Here is a 23,832-nt window from a genome sequence, read left to right on the forward strand (position 1 = left end):
TCCATATAAATGGGACACCCTGTAGATCCCTGCCTCCAGGCATGTGTGCAGGCGCATCTCAAGGAACTGTGATTACATACCTGCTGCGTGGACAGATGCTGTTAGAAAAGAGGCAGCCCACAAATGTACGTAGTAACCACCTTCTTGCTAGGGACAATTATCTGGTTGACATGACCAGATTTTCTCTAACCCTGCTCAAATAAAAAAAAAAAAAGCAAAATGTAATGGAGTATTTAAATTTATTTATTTATTTTTTTTGTTCCAGGAGGCTAAAGCAATGGCTGGAATTTACTCGGGTATCCATTTGAAGCTGAAAAACTCAAAAGTTTCTTGGGAACATAAGCTAAAAGTAGCTCATTTTGCATGGATTTCCCATCAGTGTATTATTCCAAACAAGGAGCAGGTAAGTGTGAACGCCTGCATTGTGGTTTCATATTTCAGGTGTACTAAAATATTTGAAGTTTTCCGCTACAATGAGATGCCGTCAGTATCGAATTGTTGTGGGTCTGGCAACTGACACCCCCACGTATCAGCTGTTAAATGTTCCGGCAGCAGCTGGGTGTAGCAAGTGCTTGTTCGAAACCCCACCGCTCTGTCACACTGTTCAGTCTGGATGCTGCCGAATGGTCCCTGCCCCTCTGGATGAGAGCTGATTAGCATCACCCAGTAGTGGCTACTATGCAATGTGACAGAGGGTGGTGGTCTGCACCGTACACTTTAATCTAGCTCTTGTCGAAGTTGGTAATAGTTGACCAATGGGGTTGTCACTCTGCGAATCTGATGTGGATGATCTACTCTAGGGATTGGTCATCACTGTCATTGTAAACCCCTTTAAAGTTCCTTTGTCTGACAGGTGATTTAGTAATATCCATGAATGATGTTGAAGCTGCACTGGTGGAAATAAAACTGCTGAGTAATAAATAGGTATTCTACCTTTACTTGTCACGCTAAAACTAAACAAAAACCTACAAAAATTGAAGTGTTAGTAGTTTTAGTTCTGTCATTTAACAAAATGTAAAATAGAATAGCAAAAGAAAAATCAAATCCATATTTGTTGTGGCTGTTTATCTTTAAAACCGCATCAACATTTTTTTTTTCCCCCTCTGCTTGCAAAAAGTCAGGGAAATTGTCGTCGGTTGTATGCGTAAGGCTACGTTCACATTTGCGTTGTGCGCCGCAGCGTCGGCGCCGCAGCGCACAACGCAAACAAAAACGCGGCAAAACGCACGCTAAAACGCTGCGTTTTGCGCCGCATGCGTCGTTTTTGCCCGCAAGTTGGACGCAAAAAAAATGCAACTTGAAGCGTTTCTTGCGTCCAACGCTTGCGGCCATGCGGCGCCAAACGCAGCACAACGCATGTCCATGCGCCCCCATGTTAAGTATAGGGGCGCATGACGCATGCGGCGCCGCTGCGGCGCCCGACGCTGCGGCGCTGACCGCAAATGTGAACGTAGCCTTACCAACTATACCAAATGATGAGCATCATTTTCATATTACATTGAAACAGTCGTTAAAGGGAACCTGTCAGCAGGATTGTGCACCGTAATCTACAGACAGTGTCAGGTGGGCGCCGTTATACTGATTACAATGATACCAGTCTTGTGGTTGTTGTGTAATGTTTATTTCCAGGACGTCCCCCTGACAGCACACTGGAGGACGTCCTCCTCCTCCTTGCAGGGTCAGGAAAAAACAACACGAGAGGTTAAAAGGTCCCACTCCGCCCGCTTTCCTTCAGTGTTTTTCGATTCCCTGCATGGAGGGACACACGAGAGTAGAGCAGCACAGCGCAGAAGCTTACCGATCCGGAGGGCTCGGGGGGATCATGCGGCTAGGCCAATATCCTCCCCCCCGCGATAATAGCCCAGGGCAGAAACTTCCAGGTGGGGAGTCCCTCTGCCCAGAGACCAGTCGAGCGGACGAACTCCTGGGTGAGCCGCTTCCTCCCGGTGGGGGGCTCTCGGCTCAGGCGCCATGGCAGGACAAGAGGCGCCTCATAGAATTGCAGGAGTATCCGGCAGCTGCAGGCTCAGCTTGTGTTCCACAAGGTGGAACGCGGAAGTAACTGAGTCAGATAGCGAAAAACGTCACTTCCGTCACCAGCGTTCTGCAGAGCGAGGGACGTGGAAGGCGCCAGGATTCGAATACCGCGGCGATTTTCTGACTGCAGGGCACGAAATTATTGTGGGGCAGTCTGTGCTGGCCGAGCACATTGCTGATACGGATGCCGGAAACTAAGGGTGAGTGCAGCAGAAGCTGCTATATAGCAGCTTCGCCTTCCACGAGTATATACCCTTTATTTGTTTGTAGAGATTACACATTCACCTTGGATGTCTCTCAACAGAGGATATGGAGGTCAGAAGTGAGGAGGCAGGGGTAAGTGCGCAGTGCGCAGAGTTACATACATACTTCCACACACGCACTGAGCAGTTCCTATTCTTATGTTTAGGATAAGGAGGTCACTCACACCCCTCCCTCCGACAAAAAAGCCGGTCAAGGTGTCATCAAAGTCTGCTTGGTGCTCCATATGTCACGTGAAGCTTCCAGAATCATGCAAAAAAGCTCTCTGCAGCTCTTGTATTTCCAAGATTGTCAGAGATGAGCAGCCCACTTTGTTATCAGAGATGAGAAATTTAATCCGGGAGGAGGTTCAAAGTTCTTTGGCCTCAATGGCTCAACGGGGCTCGTCCAGTCCAGGTCCGGTTCGTAAGAGACCAAGAAGGGATCCAGACCAAGAGGATCCGGAGGCTTCCTCAAATGGAGAATCGGAGTTTGAAGGTTCAGACCAGGAAGAAGGAGAGTTGCCGCTGGAAGAGCAAGAAGAAGGTATTACTTTCCAGTGGAAGACACGGAAGAGTTGGTTCAAGCAGTAAGAAATACGATGCAGATTAAGGAAGAACGACGTCCAAAATCTAGACAAGATCTGATGTTCGGAGGTCTCGCATCTCAAAAACAGTGTTCCCAGTGAGCGAACACATTAGATTGATGATATCACAGGAATGGAAGGATGCGGAACGTAGATTGGTGATGTCTCGAGAGTTTAAGAACCGTCTACCGTTTGACCCAGAAGAGATCAAGACTTGGGAGGAAATTCCTAAAGTGGATGTTCCAATAGCCAAGGTTACAAAAAAGACATCCATCCCCTTTAAGGATTCATCCAGCCTCAAAGATGCAATGGACCGCAATCCTTTTACGTCGAGCCTGGGAAACTTCAGCGGCCCTAATAAAGACTAACATAGCAGCCACGTCTGTGGCAAGGTCCATGTTCCTGTGGATGGGACAATTGGAAGAACATTTAATTAATAAGACCACGCTGGCTTGCTTCCCTGCCTATTATAAAGTCGGCCACGGCTTTCATGGCTGACACTTCAGCTGAGTCTGTTAGATTTTCGGCTAGAAATAGCTCTTTATCCAATGCAACTCGCAGGGCTATTTGGTTTAGATCTTGGTCAGGAGATAACGCCTCTAAAAATAAACTGTGCCATTCCATTCACAGGTTCCATAATATTTGGTCAGGCTTCAGATGACATTTTAGAATTTGCATCAGATAATAAAAAAGGTGTTCCCCGAGGATAAAACTAGGAAATTTCAGCCCTTTCGAAGAAGGCTTCCTCTTCCCCAGCCCACCCGCAGACAACCTGACTATAGAGAACAGTGGAGATCCAACAGCGGGACCTTTTAAAAGTTCCTACGCTCAGAACAGAAGGGGAAGAAGTTCCCTTTTTGGTTCAAGTTCTAGACCGAGAAGACAATGACGCCATAGGTATAGGGGGAGACTAAGCCTCTTTCTAGACAAATGGAGTCTGATTTCGGACAACAGATATGTCCTCAATATAATATCAGAGGGTTACAAAATAGAGCTGGTATCTCACGCACCACAAAGGTATATCTCACCAACTGTAGTAACTCCAGACTCCCCAATGTTCTCAGACCTTCAGAAACTGTTCAGCTCCAAGGTCATAGTGCGAGCTCCCATTCCAGAAATAGGAGCAGGTCACTATTCCTCTATTCTCAATCCCAAAATCATCAGGGGAAACCCGTACAATAATAAATCTAAAGCCTTTGAATGTATACGTTAAGTACAAAAGATTCAGAATGGAATCGATAAGGTCAACTATACACCTTTGAAACAAAGATTCGGTAATGTGCACTCTCGATCTGAAGAGTGCGTATTATCAGGTTCCAATCCATTCATCTCAGGAGCTGCTGAGGTTCTCGGTGACCGTTCCGGACCAAACCTGCCACTTCCAATTTCAATGCCTCCCATTTGGTCTAGCATCAGCTCCAAGAATATTCACGAAATTGGTAACAGAGGTAGTGGCTTACCTAAGAAACCAAGGAATAACAATAATTCCATATTTAGACGATTTTCTCCTGGTAGCACGAACAGAGGACATTTTGCTGCGGCACAGAGATCGAGTCATAACAGTATTGGAACATCTAGGTTGGGTGGTAAACCGAAAAAAGTCACGCCTAAGACCCGAATCCCGAAAGATATTTCTGGGAGTACTCTTGGATTCTATAGCCAGACAATCCTTTTTTTACCAAAAGACAAGCAGATCTCGATTAAAAAAAAAAATGATTTTAGAGTTCCTGAGGAGTCCAGTTACTATAAGATCAGCCATGGAAATTTTGGGGAAGATGACGGCCTGCATCCCTTGTCAGGTGGGCCCAGGCTCACTCAAGGCCTTAACAAAACCAAGTCCTCACGGTATGGGATCGTCGTCGATCATCGCTGGACAGAAAGATACAGCTATCAACAACTGTAAGAAGGTCTCTACGATGGTGGACTCAATACAGCAACCTGGGAATAGGTGTACCTTGGATCTCAACCCCTTGTGTGGTAATCACCACGGACGCAAGTCAGTGGGGATGGGGAGCACACTTGGGAGGAAGATTCTTTCAGGGCAAGTGGCCCAAAGATATCAATCATATGTCATCAAATTACAGAGAACTTTACGCGGTTTGGGAAGCTCTCAGAAGAAACCGGTCTCATCTAAAGAACAAACACGTACAAATTTTATCAGACAACGTGACAGCAGTATCCTTTTTGAGACCCCAAGGAGGCCCCAGACACAACGCACTTCAAGATCTAGCGCAAACAATATTTGCCTGGGCAGAAAATACAGTTCTGTCAATTACGGCAGTGCATCTAGAAGGATCTCAAAATATTCTGGCCGTCTACCTGAGCAGAAGAAAGGTTTGTCCAACAGAATGGGAACTATATCAGGAAATTTTTCAAATATTATGTCATCGTTGTGGAACTCCAAGCATAGATCTGTTCGCCACAAGGAAAAATTCTAAAGTGCCCAGATTCTATTCCCTCAACCCTTCAGACATGCCAAAGCCGTCGACACCTTAATGGTACCTTCACACTAAACAACTTTACAACGAGAACGACAATGATCCGTGACGTTGCAGCGTCCTGGATAGCGATCTCGTTGTGTTTGACACGCAGCAGCGATCTGGATCCCGCTGTGATATCGCTGGTCGGAGCTTAAAGTCCAGAACTTTATTTGGTCGTCAGGTCGGCGTGTATCGTCGTGTTTGACAGCAAAAGCAACGATGTCAGCAATGTTAAACATGGAGCTAACGACCTGTGAGAACGATAAGTGAGTCACCGCTACGTCACAGGATCGCTCCTGCATCGTTGTGGAGCTGATGTGTTTGACATCTCTACAGCGACCTAAACAGCGACGCTGCAGCGATCGGATCTTTGTCTATATCGCTGCAGCGTCGCTGAGTGTGACGGTACCTTAAGTCAAACATGGAACGAACCTCTCTCCTATGCGTTTCCCCCAATAGCGCTCATTCCAGTAGTGCTCAGAAAAATTCAGGAGGACCAGGCAACAGTACTAACGATTGTACCATTCTGGCCAAAGAGGTTGGTTTCCATTGTTGGGAGCCATGACAACGGAGAACCCTATCAACCTTCCGTTATGGAAGGACATCATTCATCAAGTGCCTGTATTACACCAAGATCCGGGAAGATTACACCTATCAGCATGGATCCCGAGAGGGACATTTTGAAAGCCCAAGGTCTATCTGATGAAGTAATTACAACCATCCAGGCTAGTAGGAAACCTGTGACCGCAGCCATCTACCACAAGATCTGGAAGAAGTTATGTACGGAGAGTGGCAGGTCGGCCGTGACGCCGGGAGCCTTGGATGTTCCTAGAGTTTTGAATTTGCTTCAATCCGGCTTTAACATGGGGCTTAGGCCAAGCACTCTTAAAGTTCAGATCTCAGCCCTTAGTACTTTTTTAGATTATCCATAGGCCTCCCACCCTTGGATAATTAAGGTACCTTCACACTAAACGACTTTGCAGCGATATCGCTAGCGATCCGTGACGTTGCAGCATCCTGGATAGCGATATCGTTGTGTTTGACACGCAGCAGCAATCTGGATCCTGCTGTGATATCGCTGGTCCTTGTTGAAAGTTCAGAACGTTATTTGGTCGTCAGATCGGCGTGTATCGTCGTGTTTGACAGCCAAAGCAACGATGCCAGCGATGTTTTACAGTGGTAACCAGGGTAAATATCGGGTTACTAAGCGCAGGGCCGCGCTTAGTAACCCGATGTTTACCCTGGTTACCATTGTAAATGTGAAAAAAACAAACAGTACATACTCACCTTCTGCTGTCTGTCACACGTCCCTCGCCGTCTCCTTCCCGCACTGACTGTGAGCGCTGGCCGGAAAGTAAAAGCAGAGCACAGCGGTGACGTCACCGCTGTGCTGTGCCTTACGGCCGGCAATCAGTCAGTGCGGGAAGGAGACGGCAAGGGAAATGTGACAGACAGCAGAAGGTGAGTATGTACTGTTTGTTTTTTTCACATTTACAATGGTAACCAGGGTAAACATCGGGTTACTAAGCGCGGCCCTGCGCTTAGTAACCCGATGTTTACCCTGGTTACCCGGGGACTTCGGCATAGTTGGTCGCTGGAGAGCTTTCTGTGTGACAGCTCTCCAGCGACCAAACAGCGACGCTGCAGCGATCGGCATCGTTGTCGATATCGCTGCAGCGTCGTTTAGTGTGAAGGTACCTTTAGATTTGTGAAAGCCATTCAGTCCTACCTTAAGACAGTTAGCACCTACATGGAACTTAAATCTGGTCCTCAGGGTTCTATGTAAAAGCCCCTATACTCTTGAGGAGGACATGCCTATTTCAATACGTACTTGGAAGACGGCTCTTTTAGTAGCAATTACAACGGCTAAACGCGTGGGTGAAATTCAAGCTCTGTCAATTAAAGATCCATACCTTCAGGTCAGTGATGACCATATAGTACTAAAATTAGATCCATCATTTATCCCTAAAGTAGCCTCAGTAAAAAAACGAAACTAAGAAATAATTTTACCCTCCTTTTGTGAAAACCCTTCTAATGTAAAGGAACAAGCGTTACATTCCTTGGATGTCAGACAGGCAGTATTAAACTATCTAGAGGCCACTAGTTCCTGGAGGAAGGATTCTAACCTTTTTGTTTTGTTTGGGGATAAGAATAGGGGTAAAAAAGCTTCCAAAGCTTCAATAGCTAGATGGATAACGACTGTAATTTCAAAAGCCTACTCATCAGATGGGGTAGACTGTCCAACAGGGATTAAAGCTCACTCTACTAGGGCTGTCTCAGCATCATGGGCTGAACTGGCAGGGGCATCCCTAGATCAGATTTGCAAGGCCGCAACTTGGGCCAGGGTAAACACATTCTGCAAGCATTGTAAACTTGACGTAGTAGCAGCCCAGCAGACATCATTTGGGAGAAGTTCTCCAAGCAGTTGTCCCACCCTAAAGGAGGTTTCTTGGGTGTTCTCCAGTGTGCTGTCAGGGGGACGTCCTGGAAAATGGGTAAAAATACCTACCGATAATTCGGTTTCCAGGACTCCATCCTGACAGCACCGTTATTCCCCCCCCCCCCTACGTATACTATTTCATATACTGTAATATGTTGGTTAATAAAGATTTTAATTTGCATCTATCCATGGTGTGGTACTTGTCAAAACACTGAAGGAAAGGGGGCGGAGTGGGACCTTTTAACCTCTCGTGGTGTTTTTCCTGTCCCTGCAAGGAGGAGGACGACGTCCTCCAGTGTGCTGTCAGGATGGACTCCTGGAAACCGAATTATCGGTAGGTATCATACCCATTTTTCTAAGACGTCCCTCCTGACAGCACCATGCAGGGACAGGAAGCACACGAGGTTAAAAGGTCCCATCCCACCCCCTTTCCCTCAGTGTTTTTTTCTGTCTCTGCATGGAGGGACACACGAGAATAGCTGCGCAAGCTTACCGGGCTCAGGGGGATCGTGTGGCTTGCCAATACCCTTCCCCCTGTCAAGAGGCCCAGGGCTGAAACTTACCGGTGGGGAGTCCCTCTGCCCCAAAGGCCAGGAGCCGGACAAGGGTCCTGGATAGTGCCACTCCTCCCGGTGTGAGGCTCTCTGCTCAGGACACGGGACCTCGGTGGAACTCTGGGGTCCGGCGGGTGCTCCAGGGGACTGAGTGCTGGCGCCCCTCGGAAAGTTGGACTCCTGGGGAGGGACACAGCTTTTTCACCGGTACAGGAGTTCGGGTGTTCCAGGCGGAATGCAGATTCACCCGAGACAGACTGCAAGCAGCTTCCGGGGTCTCGGAGGGGAGCGCGTCATTTCCGGTAATGTCACTTCCGGTGACGTCACTAAGGCGGGCAGAGCGTGCGTTCCAGTGGTGGAACGCATAGAATGATGGTTCTGGCCACAGCATCCAGCGTCTCGCCGCCGTGTTTTTTGACTGCACAACAGGCTCTTTGGCCGCAGAGACAGTCATGGAAGGGGACACGCTGGAGGATGGAGAGGTATGTGCTCCTGGCGCAAACCACCTTCACCTCACATAGGCCTCAGGAAGCTTTTAGCCTATTACTCCCTATCTTATGACATCTAGGATAAGCGTACCCCCGCTGCTCCTCCGACCACAGCTTATGCTGTGAAGCTCCCGGACTCCCATAGCAAAACTGTGCACCCTGCACATCTAAGGTCATGAGAGGTGAGCAGCCTTCACTGCTATCAGAGATGAGATCCCTAATCCGTGATGAGGTTCAGGCCTCTATGTCCAGCCTCTCACAACGGCAACCTTCCAGCCCCATTCCAGGCCACAAGCGAGCCTGGTGGGAGAGGGATCGGATGGAGCCGGATTATAGCTCAGATAATGGGTCCGACCTAGTGGACTCTGACTCAGAAGAAGGGGAGCTTCCAGTAGAGCCATGACCGGGGTAGAAAACACCTTTTCCAGCCGGAGGACACGGAAGAGCTTGTTCAGGCTGTGAGGAGTACCATGCAGATCGAGGAGACCCCTAAGCCACAGTCCAGACAGGATCTGATGTTCGAGGGACTTATGCTGCAGAGGCAGACTGTATTCCCTATAAGTGAACATATCCAGGCCATGGTACTAGGAGTGGAAGGATACTGAACACCGGCTGCTACTCTCCCATGACTTTAAGGGTCAACTACCATTCGACCCTGAGGAAGTCAAGTTATGGGAAGAAATTTCTAAGATGGATGTCCCGGTAGCAAAAGTCGCCAAAAAAACTATCCCCTTTGAGGACTCGTCTAACCTGCGCGACCCTATGGACAGAAAGGCTGACATTCTCCTAAATTGGGCCTGGGAAACATCCGCGGCCCTAATTAGGACAAACATTGCAGCCACCTCGGTGGCCAGATCTATGTATCCATGGCTGGGTCAGTTGGAAGAGCATTTGTCCAATAAGACCCCTAGGACTGATATTCTAAACTCCCTTCCCATCATGAAGTCAGCCATGGCGTTCCTGTCTGATGTTTGCAAAATCCATTAGGTTTTCAGCTAGAAACCGCTCCCTATTAGTGATGAGCGAGTGTACTCGTTGCTCGGGTTTTCCCGAGCACGCTCTGGTGACCTCCAAGTATTTGTTATTGCTCGGAGATATAGTTTTCATCGCCTCAGTTGCATGATTTATGAAAAAAAATGGATCCTGCAAAAGTTGCCGCCAGATCAGTTTTTTTTCTCATAGACTTGTATTAGTGACGGATTGGCTCACGTTTCATCCGTTTTTCACCAGATTTGTCGAAAATTGTTTTCTCCGGACATAGTTATGTTTTTAATGTCCGTCTGTCGCCGTCCGTAGTTTGCTAGAATGGAAGCCTATGGCGCCGGATCCGTCAAATGACAGAATCCGGCGACGGATTCCATTTTTTTTTTTTTTTTTTTTTTATCCAATTAGCTGGATTAGCTAGTCAGATCTGCCTAAAAACAGATCCCTCACATCAGTTTTTCAGTCTGCGACGGATCCGTTTTTTGCAACATTCGACGGATTGTGACTGATGGCAAAAAAACGATGTGTGAAAGCAGCCTTAAGCTACTTTCACACATCGGGTTTTTTGCATCAGGCACAATCCGGCGAATGTTGGAAAAAACGGATCTGGCGCAGATTCTGTAAAACTGATGCGACGGATCCGTTTTTTCGACGGACACGACTAGCATATCCAGATAAATGGATAAAAAAAAAAATTGGAGCATGCTCAGTTTAAAAAACTGGAATCAGGCGCTGGAATCCGTAATTTTCCGGATCCAGCACCTTCCTGCTCCCATTCCCATAGGCTTCCATTCTAGCAAACAGTCGGAAGCGCCTAATGCGGCGCTTCCGGCTTTTCACCGGAGACAAACGTTGCTATGGACGTTTTTTCCAGAAACCGGAAACGGCAGATTTGCCGGATCCGGCGAAAATCAGACGAAACGCAAGGTCATCTGGCGCAATCCGGCATTAATACAAGTATATGGGGGAAAAAACGGATCCGGCGGCAACATTCGCCGGATCCCTTTTTTTTTTTTTTTTTTCTTAAATTAGCCGGATTGAGCCTGACGGCGAAAACCTGATGTGTGAGTAGCCTTAATGGTATGCTCATGTTTTGGGGCGACCTGTGGGGGGGTTCTTCATGTGATGCTCTGATTAGGTATTCATAATGCAGACTGCTGATAGTTCCCTGATTCCTCAGTGACCTGCCCCCTAGTTGGCATCATGAATATTATGTATACATACTGTAACGTTTCGCCTACTACGTGTCTTGGGGGACTCTCGCTTGGCATGGGATTCAAGCACTCGGGCATGGTTTTTCCAGTTAAAACAGTCTGTGTGGTTTATTCTCTCCATAAACCGTAGAAACATGAACAAAAGGTAAATAGTCTTACATCAGACCGATAAATCCTTAATCTCCAGAGGTTCCGGACCTGCTTACCCAGGGACGAGTATGCCACTCAAGTGAAGGGCTTCCATCTGACAGCCTGGAATTTGAGAGGGCATTACTAAGTCGGCAGGGATTCTCGCCAGTGCTAGTCTCCACTCTGTTGAAAAGTAGGATTACTCACGGTTGTCAGACCGTCCACTCTCTGGCTCAGACCAGCCAGCGATGCAACATGTGCTTCTTGGACCTTTGCCCGCAGTCTAGCACCAATTGTAACGTTTTGCCTACTATGTGTCTTGGGGACACTCGCTTGGCACGGGATTCAAGCACTCAGGCACGGTTTTTCCAGTTAAAACAGTCTGTGTGGTTTATTCTCTCCATAAACCGTAGAAACATGAACAAAAGGTAAATAGTCTTACATCAGACCGATAAATCCTTAATCTCCATAGTAGAGTTCCTCTCTCTCAGGTGTGTTGGCACACAGGCTGTGCTATGTCCAGCACGCAGGTTCTACAGCCTAAACAGTCTCTGTATTGTCCAGCCGGGACACACTCCCAAACACTCACTCACATGTGCCAAATACGCCTCCATTAGGTAGCCTGTAACCACACCTGCAGGTGAGGTAACATCACATGCACTGGTCACATGATCATGACCTCACTGCAGGTCCTCATACTTCTGCAAGGAAAAGGGGTACAGTGAGCACCCCCACTCAAAGGTGAGGTATATGGGTAGCCAGACTCTGCCATCTCTCATAGCTACCCGTAACCCGGACCCAGGTGCACTAAACCACGTCTTCAGTGCTTATGAATAATAATAATAATATTATTATTATTCTTTTTATATAGCGCTAACCTATTCCGCAGCGCTTTACAGTTTGCACACATTATCATCGCTGTCTCCGATGGGGCTCACAATCTAAATTCTCTATCAGTATGTCTTTGGAATGTGGGAGGAAACCGGATTACCTGGAGGAAACGCACGCAAACACGGAGAGAACATACAAACTCTTTGCAGATGTTGTCCTTGGTGAGGTGTAAACCCAGGACTCCAGCGCTGCGAGGCTGCTGTGCTAACCACTGCGCCACCGTGCTACCCCGACCCGGTCACTAAAGACAAAATACCCCGGGTTGCATCGCAGGGAGCATCCATCCCTATGACACATACCTCCCATTAACCACGCGACCACCAGTCACATCACAATACTAAAAAAAAACAGTCGGGGCTCCTTAGGCATCTCCTGAAAGCCCGGAGGCACCGGCATCTCCATTGCTACAATGCGGTGGCCTCCGGGAAAATGGCCGCTGGGGGCGGCGCATGCTCAAATTCGGATCTCGTCTCCCGAGATCTCGGGACGAGATCTGAATCTGAGCATGTGCCGCCCCCAGCGGCCATTTTCCCGGAGGCCCACCGCATCGTAGCAATGGAGATGCCGGTGCCTCCGGGCTTTGAGAAGATGCCGGAGGAGCCCCGACTGACTGTGCGTGAAGATACGCCGCCGCCCCACAGCACAGAGCCCCGACGCTGCAGGAAGAGGAGCCACCGCCCCACAGCACCCACGTGGCACAAAGGAGCAGCCGCCGCCGCTCCCCAGCACCCCACGCTGACGCTGGCTGCAGCTACAATGTGAGGTAATGGGGCATACTCCACTCACACTTTCCTGTGAGACGCCCCCTCCGTCATCGGGACCACTCCCCCCACCCACCCACCATATACACCCGGCGACACCAAGACGATACCCGGCGTATAAGACGACCCCCGACTCTTAAGAAGATTTTCAGGGGCTAAAAAGTCTTCTTATACGCCGGAAAATACGGTAATAGGTTTTCTTCTCTTCCCTTACTGGGGAAAATGAAAAACAGGTGCTGTCCCACCTGTAACAAAGCTTTAATGGAGTCCTGGAACAAAAAGCTTTGTAATTCCTGTATACAACAGTTATGTGAGGAAACCCAGGATTTTGCCTCTGAACTAAAATCTGTAATCAGATCAGAAGTCCAGAGTGTCTTTGCGTCCCTTAGTAAGGGGGGAAAAATAAAGGAAAAGGAGACTGCAGTATACTCCCAGTCTGACTCCTCTACTTCGGGAGACGCTGACTCAGACAGATCAGACTTCTCCTCATCCTCAGACGAAGAGACAGGAGGTCGCCACTGCTTTCCCTTAGATGAAGTAGACGCCCTAGTGAAAGCCGTGAGATCTACTATGGGGTAGCAGACCCTCGTCCTGATAGAACTGCTCAGGATATAATGTTTGGGGGATTGGGATAGAAAAAACGGATCTCCCTTAAACCTGAATGTCCAAACCCTAATTAAAAAGGAATGGGACAAACCAGACAGGAAAAACTCCTTGGTACCCTCTCTCAAAAGGAAATATCATTTCGAAGAGGAAGCATTTACATCCTGGGACAAAGCCCCTAAGCTTGATGTTGCTGTGGCCAAAGCCTCAAAAAATTTCGCCCTCCCCTTTAAGGACATGGGTACACTTAAAGATCCCTTGGATAAAAAAGCTGACACCTTTCTTAAGAGGGCATGGAAATCAGCAGGAGGGAACCTGAGGCCGGCTATAGCAGCCACATGTACCTCTAGATCCCTAGTGGTATGGGTAGATCAGCTGGAAAAACAGCTAAAGGAAAGCATACCCAAAATCAAAATCTTAGAATCCATTCCTTTGATAAGAGGTGCAGCGGCTTTTCTAGCAGACTCATTGGCGGATTCTGTCCGCTGACATCTAAAACCACAGCGCTCAGATGCGGCCAGAAGAACCTTATGGCTTAACAGCTGGCCAGGGGATTTACAAACGAAGCTTAAACTATGCTTGATTCCCTGTGAGGGGAAATTCCTGTTCGGAGAAACCCTGGATGACATATTACAGAAAGCGGGGGGATACGAAGAAGGGATTCCCGAACTTAGGACCAATGCCATTTAAATGGTCCTTTCAGAGCAGGAAATACTTCCATAGGAAACCCCCTAGAGAGCAAAACAGATTGAAAGAGGGAAGAAGGATAGATAGGACTCCTCTTTGGTAACTCTTCTCGAGACAAAAAACCCTCCAAGTGACTGCCTCCCCAGGGTGGGGGGAAGATTAACTCTCCTCCTCCCAACCTGGGGACAAATATCAAACGGCTCATGGATTCTAAATCTAATCAGGTCTGATTAGAGAATAGATTTTCTATTCACCACGACAGCACCCACTGAGAGAGGGGATCCGCCCCTAGGAACAGGAAACCTACAGAGAGATAAAAGGGGCGGCCCCCCCTCGCTCCTCAGTTGGTTTCCTGTTCCCGGGTGGAACACCTCAGAGAGAAACTCTGCGGACTTAAGGAAGAGGAAAAGCTTGCCTGGACTGCCGCCTGTTCGTCTCTGTTGAGCGGCAGGGGCTCCAGAGTAAGTCTCAGAGAAGGGGGATGTCCTGTTGGCTTCCCCCTATCCTGATAACATCAGCATGGATACCGAGTTAATAACAGTCTCCCTGATGGGAAACTGTTATATCGCTCCACCGCGTGTACGAACCCTTCAGCTATGCCTGGTAAGAGGTTTCGTTTTCTTTGCTTACCCCTCGATGATGCGGTGGGATGTGGCGGTGTGCAGTGCGGCAGCGGCAGCCTCGGTAAGCGGCGGCTTCAGCCGCATGGATAAGAGGGAGTGTGCGCATGCGCAGTCTGGTAGCGTCCCGGAAGTGGATTGTAGGACTTCCGGGGACGCAAGGTCAGCCTGGGTTCGGCTGTAGGTACCAGTATGGTTACCAGTGATTGAGGTGCGACAGCATCTGTGGCTGGAGGAGGAGACTGCGGGCCGCACACCAGGGCTAATCGCTGAACTCCCTAAACGGTCAGTTACAAAAAAAAAAGGTGTGTTTTTTCTCAGCATGAGGCCCAAGCAGGGCTATATAAGGCAGTTTTAAGGCACTACAAGTTGCGCAACATGTCGTCCCAGGAGGATATCGAGCGCCCACTGGAGGATTTAATCCTGCCTAGTGGTGATGCGAAAAAGAAAAGCAGTGGACACTCGAAAATGAGTGACTCCACTGAGAAATCTGTGAAAAAATCTGGCCGCTCTTCGCCAAAAGCAAATCGTACCCGGCAGACGGTATTTAAACCTTATTCCTGGGTGAAGGATTAAGTGGGTTTATGATGGCTAATAGTAGTTTCTCCCGCTTCTGTTTTATAGGGTAAGCGGACGGAGAAAACTAGACACAAGCAGTGTGCGATGTGTAAGGAGCCTCTTCAGACAGCCTCATTAAAGCATATCTCATTAAAGACGATATTGTTAGTGGCATTAGTATCTGCCAGAAGGGTGAGTGATCTCCATGCCTTATCTGTAGATCCTCCATTCCTATCAGTTAGTCCATGAGCCAAGAACCAAATTTGACGATATCGGTACCAAGCGGAGTGACTAATTCTCTTTGGTATTTTTAGGTAGATGCATGTCTGTAGTTTATTTTTTGATATGATAGCCCTTACATATACGTAGCTTATTAACCCCTTCAGCCCTAGGCCTATTTGTACCCAAGTGCCTAAGCCAATCTGACCTGTGCCACTTCATGGGCTAATAACTTTGGAACGCTTTCACCTATCCAAGCCATTCTGAGATTGTTTTCTCGTGACATATTGTACTTCACGTCAGTGCTAAATGGGAGTCAATATATTTTACCTTTCTATATAAAAAAATGCTAAATATTCGGAAATTTTGGAAAAATCGGCAATTTTTTAACTTTGAAATTCTCTGCTTTTTACAAAAATACTGATACCCCCCATAATAGTTATTAATTTACACTCCCCACATGTTTACTTCATATTGGCATCATTTTGAAAATGAAACCTTATTGTTTTACGACGTAATAGGGCTTATAGTTTTATGCGCAATTTTTCACATTTACAGCAAAACCCACTTTTCAAAGGACCAAGTCACTTCTGAAGTCACTTTAAGGGGCTTACATAACAGAAACCACCCATAAATTACCCCATTTTGCAAACTACACCCCTCAAGCTGTTCAAAACTCATTTTTAAAAACTGTTAACCCTTTAGGTGTTCCACAGGAATTTTAGCATGAGCCAAGAACCAAATATGACGATATCGGTACCACCCGGAGTGACTAGATGTAGTATTTGTAACAAAATTTAATCCAAGTTATGTAAATACACACTGAACATGTCATGTGCATATATATATATATATATATATATATATATATATATATATATATATATATATGTTACTCCATAATATCTTCAACATCGGACTCTGAATCTGACTGTTGTTCTACTGGCTCGTCTTCAGTACCCTTGTTCTGGCATGTCTGTAATCTGCACATGTCTGTGCACTTCAGGCCATTGCTGAGGCAAGTACACTGAGGAAGTTCACATGACCGCACACACTTGCAGGACAGTAGCTGTATAATAGCTTCTGGTGCTGGTGCCCCTTGCATCCACTTGACAACAAGCTTTCCGTCGTTATCTATCATCCAACCGCAGTCTGTTGGGTTTGCAACCCATGGCTGGCTCTGCAGACTTCTCCTCCAGATCGCAGCCTGGTAGTTTGCACGCAGTGCATGCATGAAAAGGCAGTCCTGGCAAGGAGGGAGTTGACTTGACTCTACCACTCCACGTCTGGCACAGAACAGCTGATAACGGAGCCTGTTTACCTCAGTTGTTTGGGTAGTTGGCAGGTACATGTGGCAGGTGATTTCCTGTAACTTCTCAAAAAGTTCGGTAGACACTTCCCATGAACGACCAACTTCCTGAAAGGCATCCTGGTATGTCTTGTTCATCTTCAACTGCTTGAGTGTCGTCATCTTCCCACGGCCAGCGAATGCACTGACGGTGTCACAGCCTGTAAATGCATGCATACCAATCAATGAATCACATACGCTGCCTCCCAATGTTCGGCTCAGAGTGGTGATATCCAGGAATCTTGTCCGGTTCTGTGTACCGCATTTCTGGAACAGGTGGGATGGGATTTTGTGGCACATGCCCAGACACAGGACCATGACATCAGTATCCTCCGAAGTGATGATGACCGACTTGTAACCAGATTCTGCTGCATGAAGAGCATGGAGAAGGAGGCGTGTGTCTGCTTCTTCTTGATTTGACTTAAGGTCAGCAGCCTCTTCCCACTGTTCTTTGGTGATCTTAAAGCAGAGCTGCTCACATGTGACATACAGCTCCTTCTCCTCAAGCTTCTCCCTGTGGTGTTTCGCCTTCCATTCTTCTACCAGAAACTTTATGAGACTTGCCTTGTTGGAGGAACTACTTAGAAGCTTTTTCCACTGCTGGATGTTGTGCCCATGTTGAATGTTCTTGAAATGGATCCCTGTGCCTTCATATCTGTTGACTCTTTCTGTATCTTTGATGGATGTCTCCTTGTAGACGTCAAAGACAATATCAATGCGCTTGCTCTTAGCACCCTCATGGATAGCGCGACTCATTGCTGTGCCTGCTAGCTGGCCAAATGTTGCATTGTTTCCCTTCAGTTTCTGAACCAGGCTCATCCCATCAATGATGGTTGCAGAGGGCTCGGGGATCACTTCTGCAGGACGAGCATTCCTCTCCAACTCCCTTGCGAGGGCAGCCTTGTTGGTCTTGCGGATAGACCCATCACCATTGGCAAGTGCCCATGGCAATGGACCCAGGGGATGAGTCAAGACATCACTCATTTGTAGCTTTCTGTTCTCAGCTACAAGTATCATCTGGCCAAATAGGTTTCTGTCAGCCTTCAAAATTACCTCCTTGCCAAGACCTTGTCTGCGTGTCTTCATTTGGATGTTAGAGAACGTTTTAAGTTTGTTCTTCGTCATCTTGTCATGAAACAATGTAGTTGGCTTATCGGTACCCAAACGCTCATCCTTGAATGTTTGATATGCATCCTCTCCTATACTGTATGCCCCTTGAAGGTCTTTGGCTACATCTGGTGGTGCTACAGTCGCTGTTGACAAACTGATAAGTTCACCATTATGCTCTTTGTTGAAGGGGTTCACCCAACCTGTCTCCAGCAGTTGAACGAAAGATTGGACATCGGCTTCATCTCTTCTAATCCTAGACACCTGTAGGTCTGAATGGCTGAAGTCAGTATATTGTTGGCCTACCAGGGCCCTCAGCTGCCTCAAGTACATACTGCGGTACTCTGATGTCAGGTAGAACCTGGAAACAGCTCCAACTTTGAGGCTGAAGCCTTTTGTGCCCCCTGGTGTCTGGGTGTCTTTGTTGATTGTCTCTTCAATGGTCTGGTCCACAGGAATTCGTCCAAAAGGATTCTTGCTACCGATCTGGACCGAAAAGCCACCTTGCATGAATTTCTTCGACTTGGTTACATCTGGCAGGACTTTCTTTGTCACAGAGCATGCAACATTGGACTGAACAGCAATGCCATTGACTCTATGAGATGTACCTGCTCCACTTAGTGTCTCCTCAAGTCTGTCAATGTTATCCCAGGCCAGGGTTGTGAACACACCTGGGTAGATACTTGCTGGCATTGGGATGTCATCCTTTGAACATTCCAACTTCTGGATACAAAGGGCTGTATCGATCTCCTCAGCCATTGAATATGACACACAGTGGCCAAGACGATTCAGAGTTCGAATCAGTTCTGTATTGCCGGTCAAAGACTTAACTGCAAAGGATAGCAGTACGTGCTTTGGTGGCTTTGTCTTTCCATTGGTAACAGCAAAAACCAAGTCACTGCCGAAGGATGTGGCAAGACGTTGAGCTCTTTCACAGGTAGTTTGGCACTCACAATCTCCTGTAAGCAGGGTTTGCAGGAATTGAGTGACTAATGCAGGAACGACATTCTGATCTGTATTGGGAGGCCATGGCTGACTCACATCTTGCTTCTTGATCTCATTCCTTAGCTGCATTGCTGCTTTGGTTACGATATCTCCAGAGTTAGCAGCTCTTGCTTCTTGCAGATCTTTTGTCATGCTGTGTACTTGCCGGACAAGGTCGTCCATTGATAGGCTACATGGATAGACTAGAAGCTTACCTTTCTCATCTGAGAGAAAGCGGAGTGATTCCCCAATCTCTGTTTCAAGTTTTCGTCGAACATGTTTCTTTGTCGATGGTTTCAGTTGGATGATACCACGGGATATCATTAATCTCTCAAGCCTAGATGTGAGGTTTATCATAGGCAGTACTTCTGGGTTTGGGAACAATTTAGTCCTTATATACAAGAAGAGTTCTTCAAGGGCCTCTTTCTCTGCCTCTTCGTAGCGTACTTCCTCGCTTTCGACCTGATTTTCAGCTGCACTAGACCTACAGGCCACTTGGGAATCATCTTTTGTGAATAGTTTGTAGCACGACTTGTGGTAGTGCCCCTCTGCAGCAACAAGGTCTCTGCTAAGTAAACCAAGTATTCTCTGTGTGCCTTTCCTTATCGCTGCTCTGCGGATCGTCTCATCTGCTCGTAGCTCAACACACTGGACAATTGGCTCCCTTGTTTGTTTTCCTTTTAGGTACTTGCTTGACTTCTCACAGAAGATACATACTTTGGCATACACCCTGCTATCACTGGGGGCACCCCTCGGTAGCTTCCTCATGGAGATTTTGCTTGCTGTTTCGACATTGACACCCTTGCCAAGGATAGAATCCAGTGACTTCTTCATTGTAAAGATACTACGACATTTACGGTGATATTGTATGTGTGGTATTTCTCCTTCTTCAAGGCCCTTAGCTGCTACCAGGACTGATTCATGCTGCCTGATCTCTGCAGCCCTAAGCAATGTTTTCCAGGAGTCCAAATCCTTAAGGGACGCCAGATCATCGCTGTCATCATTAGAGCAGTGTATGATACAGTCGATCCGTGATTTCTTCCTTGCTGGTACTTCCATCATGCCGTTAGATAGTCAGTAAACACCTGCAAACACAAACACAAAGAAAAACATTAAAATTTTATTTACCGTATTTCCTGGCGTATAAGACGACTTTTTAGCCATGAAAAACATGGCTCCAAGAGGGCGGTTGTCTTATACGCCGAATACAGCCGCCGGGGGGAAAGGCCGCCGCGCAGGGAAGGAGGAGGCAGGGGCCCACCTTCATGAGGCGCTCGTTCTTAGAGCTGGGAGCGCTGGTGCTAGGTGACTGTTCCCCCTCTCTCCACAAGTTCCTTACCAGCAGCAGCACACAGTACAGGACTACAGGACCTGTGGTGATGTCACGGCCATGTGATCAGTCACAAGCCTGGGAGGTGTCAGCCTCTACAGAGGGAGATAGGAGCTCTGCAGAGAAGACCGGAGAGTCCTGTTCAGCACAGAACGTGTATGTGTCAGTGTGTGTGCGTGTGTTGGGGCACCTCAGGGTGTCTTCAAATGTGACATAGCCCCCTAGATTTCTTCCAGTAAAATTTGCACTCCAAAAGTCATTTGGCGCTCCTTCCCTTCCGAGGCCTGCCGTTCCCCAATACTGCAGTGTACGACAACATATCGGGTGTTGTTGTGTTCGGGAGAGATTGGTGAACAAATAGTGGGGTGCATTTTTTGCTGGTACACCTCTTAAAAATAAAAAAATGAGCCTAAAATGACACCTTCATGTAAAAAATGCACTTTTTCCATTTTCTCAACCAAGTGTTTCCAACTACTGTGAAACACTGGTTGGGTCAAAGTGGTCACTATACCCCCTAAAAGATTCCTTGGGGGTGTAGTTTCCAAAATAGGGTCACTTTTTGGGGTTTCCACTGTGGGGGTACCTCAGGCAGCCTTCAAATGTGACATGGCCCCCTAGATTTCTTCCAGTGAATCCGCCACCCAAAAACCACATAGCGCTCCTTCCGTGTTGAGCTGTGCTGTGTGCCCATACTTTAGTTTACGAGTACATGTGGGGTGTTTCTATAAACTGCAGAATTAGGGTAACCAAGTTTGGGTTTGCCGTTAACCCTTGCTAGGTTGCAGGTAAAATTGGATTACAATGTAATATCTGGAAAAAAAATGAAATTTTGAAATTTCGCCTTCATTCTGCTAAAATTCCTGTGGAACACCTAAAGGGTTAACAGTTTTTAAAAATGAGTTTTGAACAGCTTGAGGGGTGTAGTTTGCAAAATGGGGTAATTTATGGGTGGTTTCTGTTATGTAAGCCCCTTAAAGTGACTTCAGAAGTGACTTGGTCCTTTGAAAAGTGGGTTTTGCTGTAAATGTGAAAAATTGCGCATAAAACTATAAGCCCTATTACGTCGTAAAACAATAAGGTTTCATTTTCAAAATGATGCCAATATGAAGTAAACATGTGGGGAGTGTAAATTAATAACTATTATGGGGGGTATCAGTATTTTTGTAAAAAGCAGAGAATTTCAAAGTTAAAAAATTGCCGATTTTTCCAAAATTTCCGAATATTTAGCATTTTTTTATATAGAAAGGTAAAATATATTGACTCCCATTTAGCACTGACGTGAAGTACAATATGTCACGAGAAAACAATCTCAGAATGGCTTGGATAGGTGAAAGCGTTCCAAAGTTATTAGCCCATGAAGTGGCACAGGTCAGATTGGCTTAGGCACTTGGGTACAAATAGGCCTAGGGCTGAAGGGGTTAATAAGCTACGTATATGTAAGGGCTATCATATCAAAAAATAAACTACAGACATGCATCTACCTAAAAATACCAAAGAAAATTAGTCACTCCGGGTGGTACCGATATCTGGCCCGGCTCATGGACTAAGTGACTTCTGACAGAATAGTGTTAAAGACAGATCCATGTTATCTCCCTAAGGTGGCCACTAATTTTCATAGGTCTCAGGAAATCTTGTTACCTACCTTTTATGAGAGCCACTCAACTCCAGAAGAAGCTAGGCTTCACACCCTAGATGTTAAAAGAGCTGTTCTAACTTATATAGATAGAACTAGGGACTGGAGGGAGAGTAGGGCTCTCTTTGTGTCTTTCCAGGGGAAAAACAAGGGATCCAGAGTCACAAAGAACACACTGTCGCGCTGGATCCGGGATGCTATAGTCTTGGCGTACAGATCTAAAGGAAGAGATCCTCCTCTGCATATCGGAGCACACTCCACTAGAGCCTTATCGACCTCCTGGGCAGAGAGAGCGAACGTGCCAATACACCTTATATGTAAGGCTGCAACTTGGTCTTCGCCTAATACCTTCTATAAACATTATAGGTTAGACCTTTCTGCTGCTTCTGATCTAACCTTTGGGGTTTCGGTTCTCGGCTCAGTTAACCCACCCAATCTATAATCTCTGTAAATCTCTCAGTGGGTGCTGTCGTGGTGAATAGAAAATACCGAATTACTCACCGGTAATGCTCTTTTATAGAGCCCACGACAGCACCCATTCGATTCCCTCCCTTTTCTTTATGTAGTACACGTGGTGTCTTAATAGGGAGTTGTATATAATACAATATAATGACATGAAGTTGTAAATATGTATATATGTCTAAACCTGTTAAACTAAAAAACCTGGCGGCGGTTCCTCCTATTCTCTGTAAAACAACTGAGGAGCGAGGGGGGGGGCGCCCCTTTTATCTCTCTGTAGGTTTCCTGTTCCTAGGGGCGGATCCCCTCTCTCAGTGGGTGCTGTCGTGGGCTCTATAAAAGAGCATTACCGGTGAGTAATTCGGTATTTCTCCCCCCCCCCAAAAAAAAAATAAGAAAAAATAAATAAAAAAAATAAAGTGGTAACCCGCCAAAAATCTTCAGCAACAGAACAATAAGCTTTAGAAGGCGAAACCCTAAACCTAGGGAAACCAGTCCTACATAAGGTTCCCCCTAAAGAAAAGGGGAAGGGGTTCTACTCCCCATTATTTCTAGTGTCAAAACCAGATGGCACCTATCGAACAATAATAAATTTGTGAAAATTGAAGAGTTACAGTGCCTTGCGAAAGTATTTGGCTCCCTTGAACTTTTCAACCTTTTCTCACATATCATGCTTCAAACATAAATACCAAATGTAAATTTTTGGCGAAGAATCAACAAGTGGAACACAATTGTGAAGTTGAATGAAATTTTATTGGTTATTTTTAAAGATGTTCATTGTGCATCTCTGATCCAATGTTGTCCTAAATGCCTAATGATGATAAATATAATACACCTGTGTGCAATCAAGTCTCCGTATAAATGTACCTTCTCTGTGATAGTCTCAGGGTTCTGTTTGAAGCACAGAGAGCATCATGAAGACCAAGGAACACAACAGGCAGGTCCGTGATACTGTTGTGGAGAAGTTTAAAGCTGGATTTGGATGCAAAATGATTTCCAAAACTTTAAACATCCCAAGGAGCACTGTGCAAGCGATCATATTGAAATGGAAGGAGTATCATAACACTGCAAATCTACCAAGACCCGGCCGTCCCTCTTAACTTTCATCTCAAACAAGGAGAAGACTGATCAGAGATGCAGCCAAGAGGCCCATGATCACTCTGGATGAACTGCAGAGATCTACAGCTGAGGTGGGACAGTCTGTCCATAGGACAACAATCAGTCGTACACTGCACAAATCTGGCCTTTATGGAAGAGTGGCAAAAAGAAAGCCATTTCTCAAAGATAGCCATAAAAAGTTTGTTTAAAGTTTGCAACAAGCCATCTGGGAGTCACACAAAACATGTGGAAGAAGGTGCTCTGGTCAGATTAAACCAAAATCGAACTTTTTGGCAACAATGCCATACGATATTTTTGGCGTAAAGGCAACACAGCTCATCACCTTGAACACACCATCCCCACTGTCAAACATGGTGGTGGC

General features: G+C 46.7%; 1 protein-coding gene across 3 annotated transcripts in view; it reads left to right on the forward strand.

The window, feature by feature from the left end:
• Positions 1-23,832, forward strand: part of URB2 (URB2 ribosome biogenesis homolog) — a 139,141-nt gene that overhangs the window by 11,544 nt on the left and 103,765 nt on the right. For all 3 annotated transcript variants that reach the window (XM_077259447.1, XM_077259449.1, XM_077259448.1), the window contains one exon: positions 266-403. In XM_077259447.1, the coding sequence (XP_077115562.1) occupies positions 278-403 (126 nt within the window). In that variant the 5' untranslated portion in view covers positions 266-277. The remainder of the gene's footprint in view (positions 1-265; positions 404-23,832) is intronic.

The sequence above is a fragment of the Ranitomeya variabilis genome, chromosome 4 (assembly GCF_051348905.1).
Source record: "Ranitomeya variabilis isolate aRanVar5 chromosome 4, aRanVar5.hap1, whole genome shotgun sequence".
NCBI lineage: Eukaryota > Metazoa > Chordata > Amphibia > Anura > Dendrobatidae > Ranitomeya > Ranitomeya variabilis.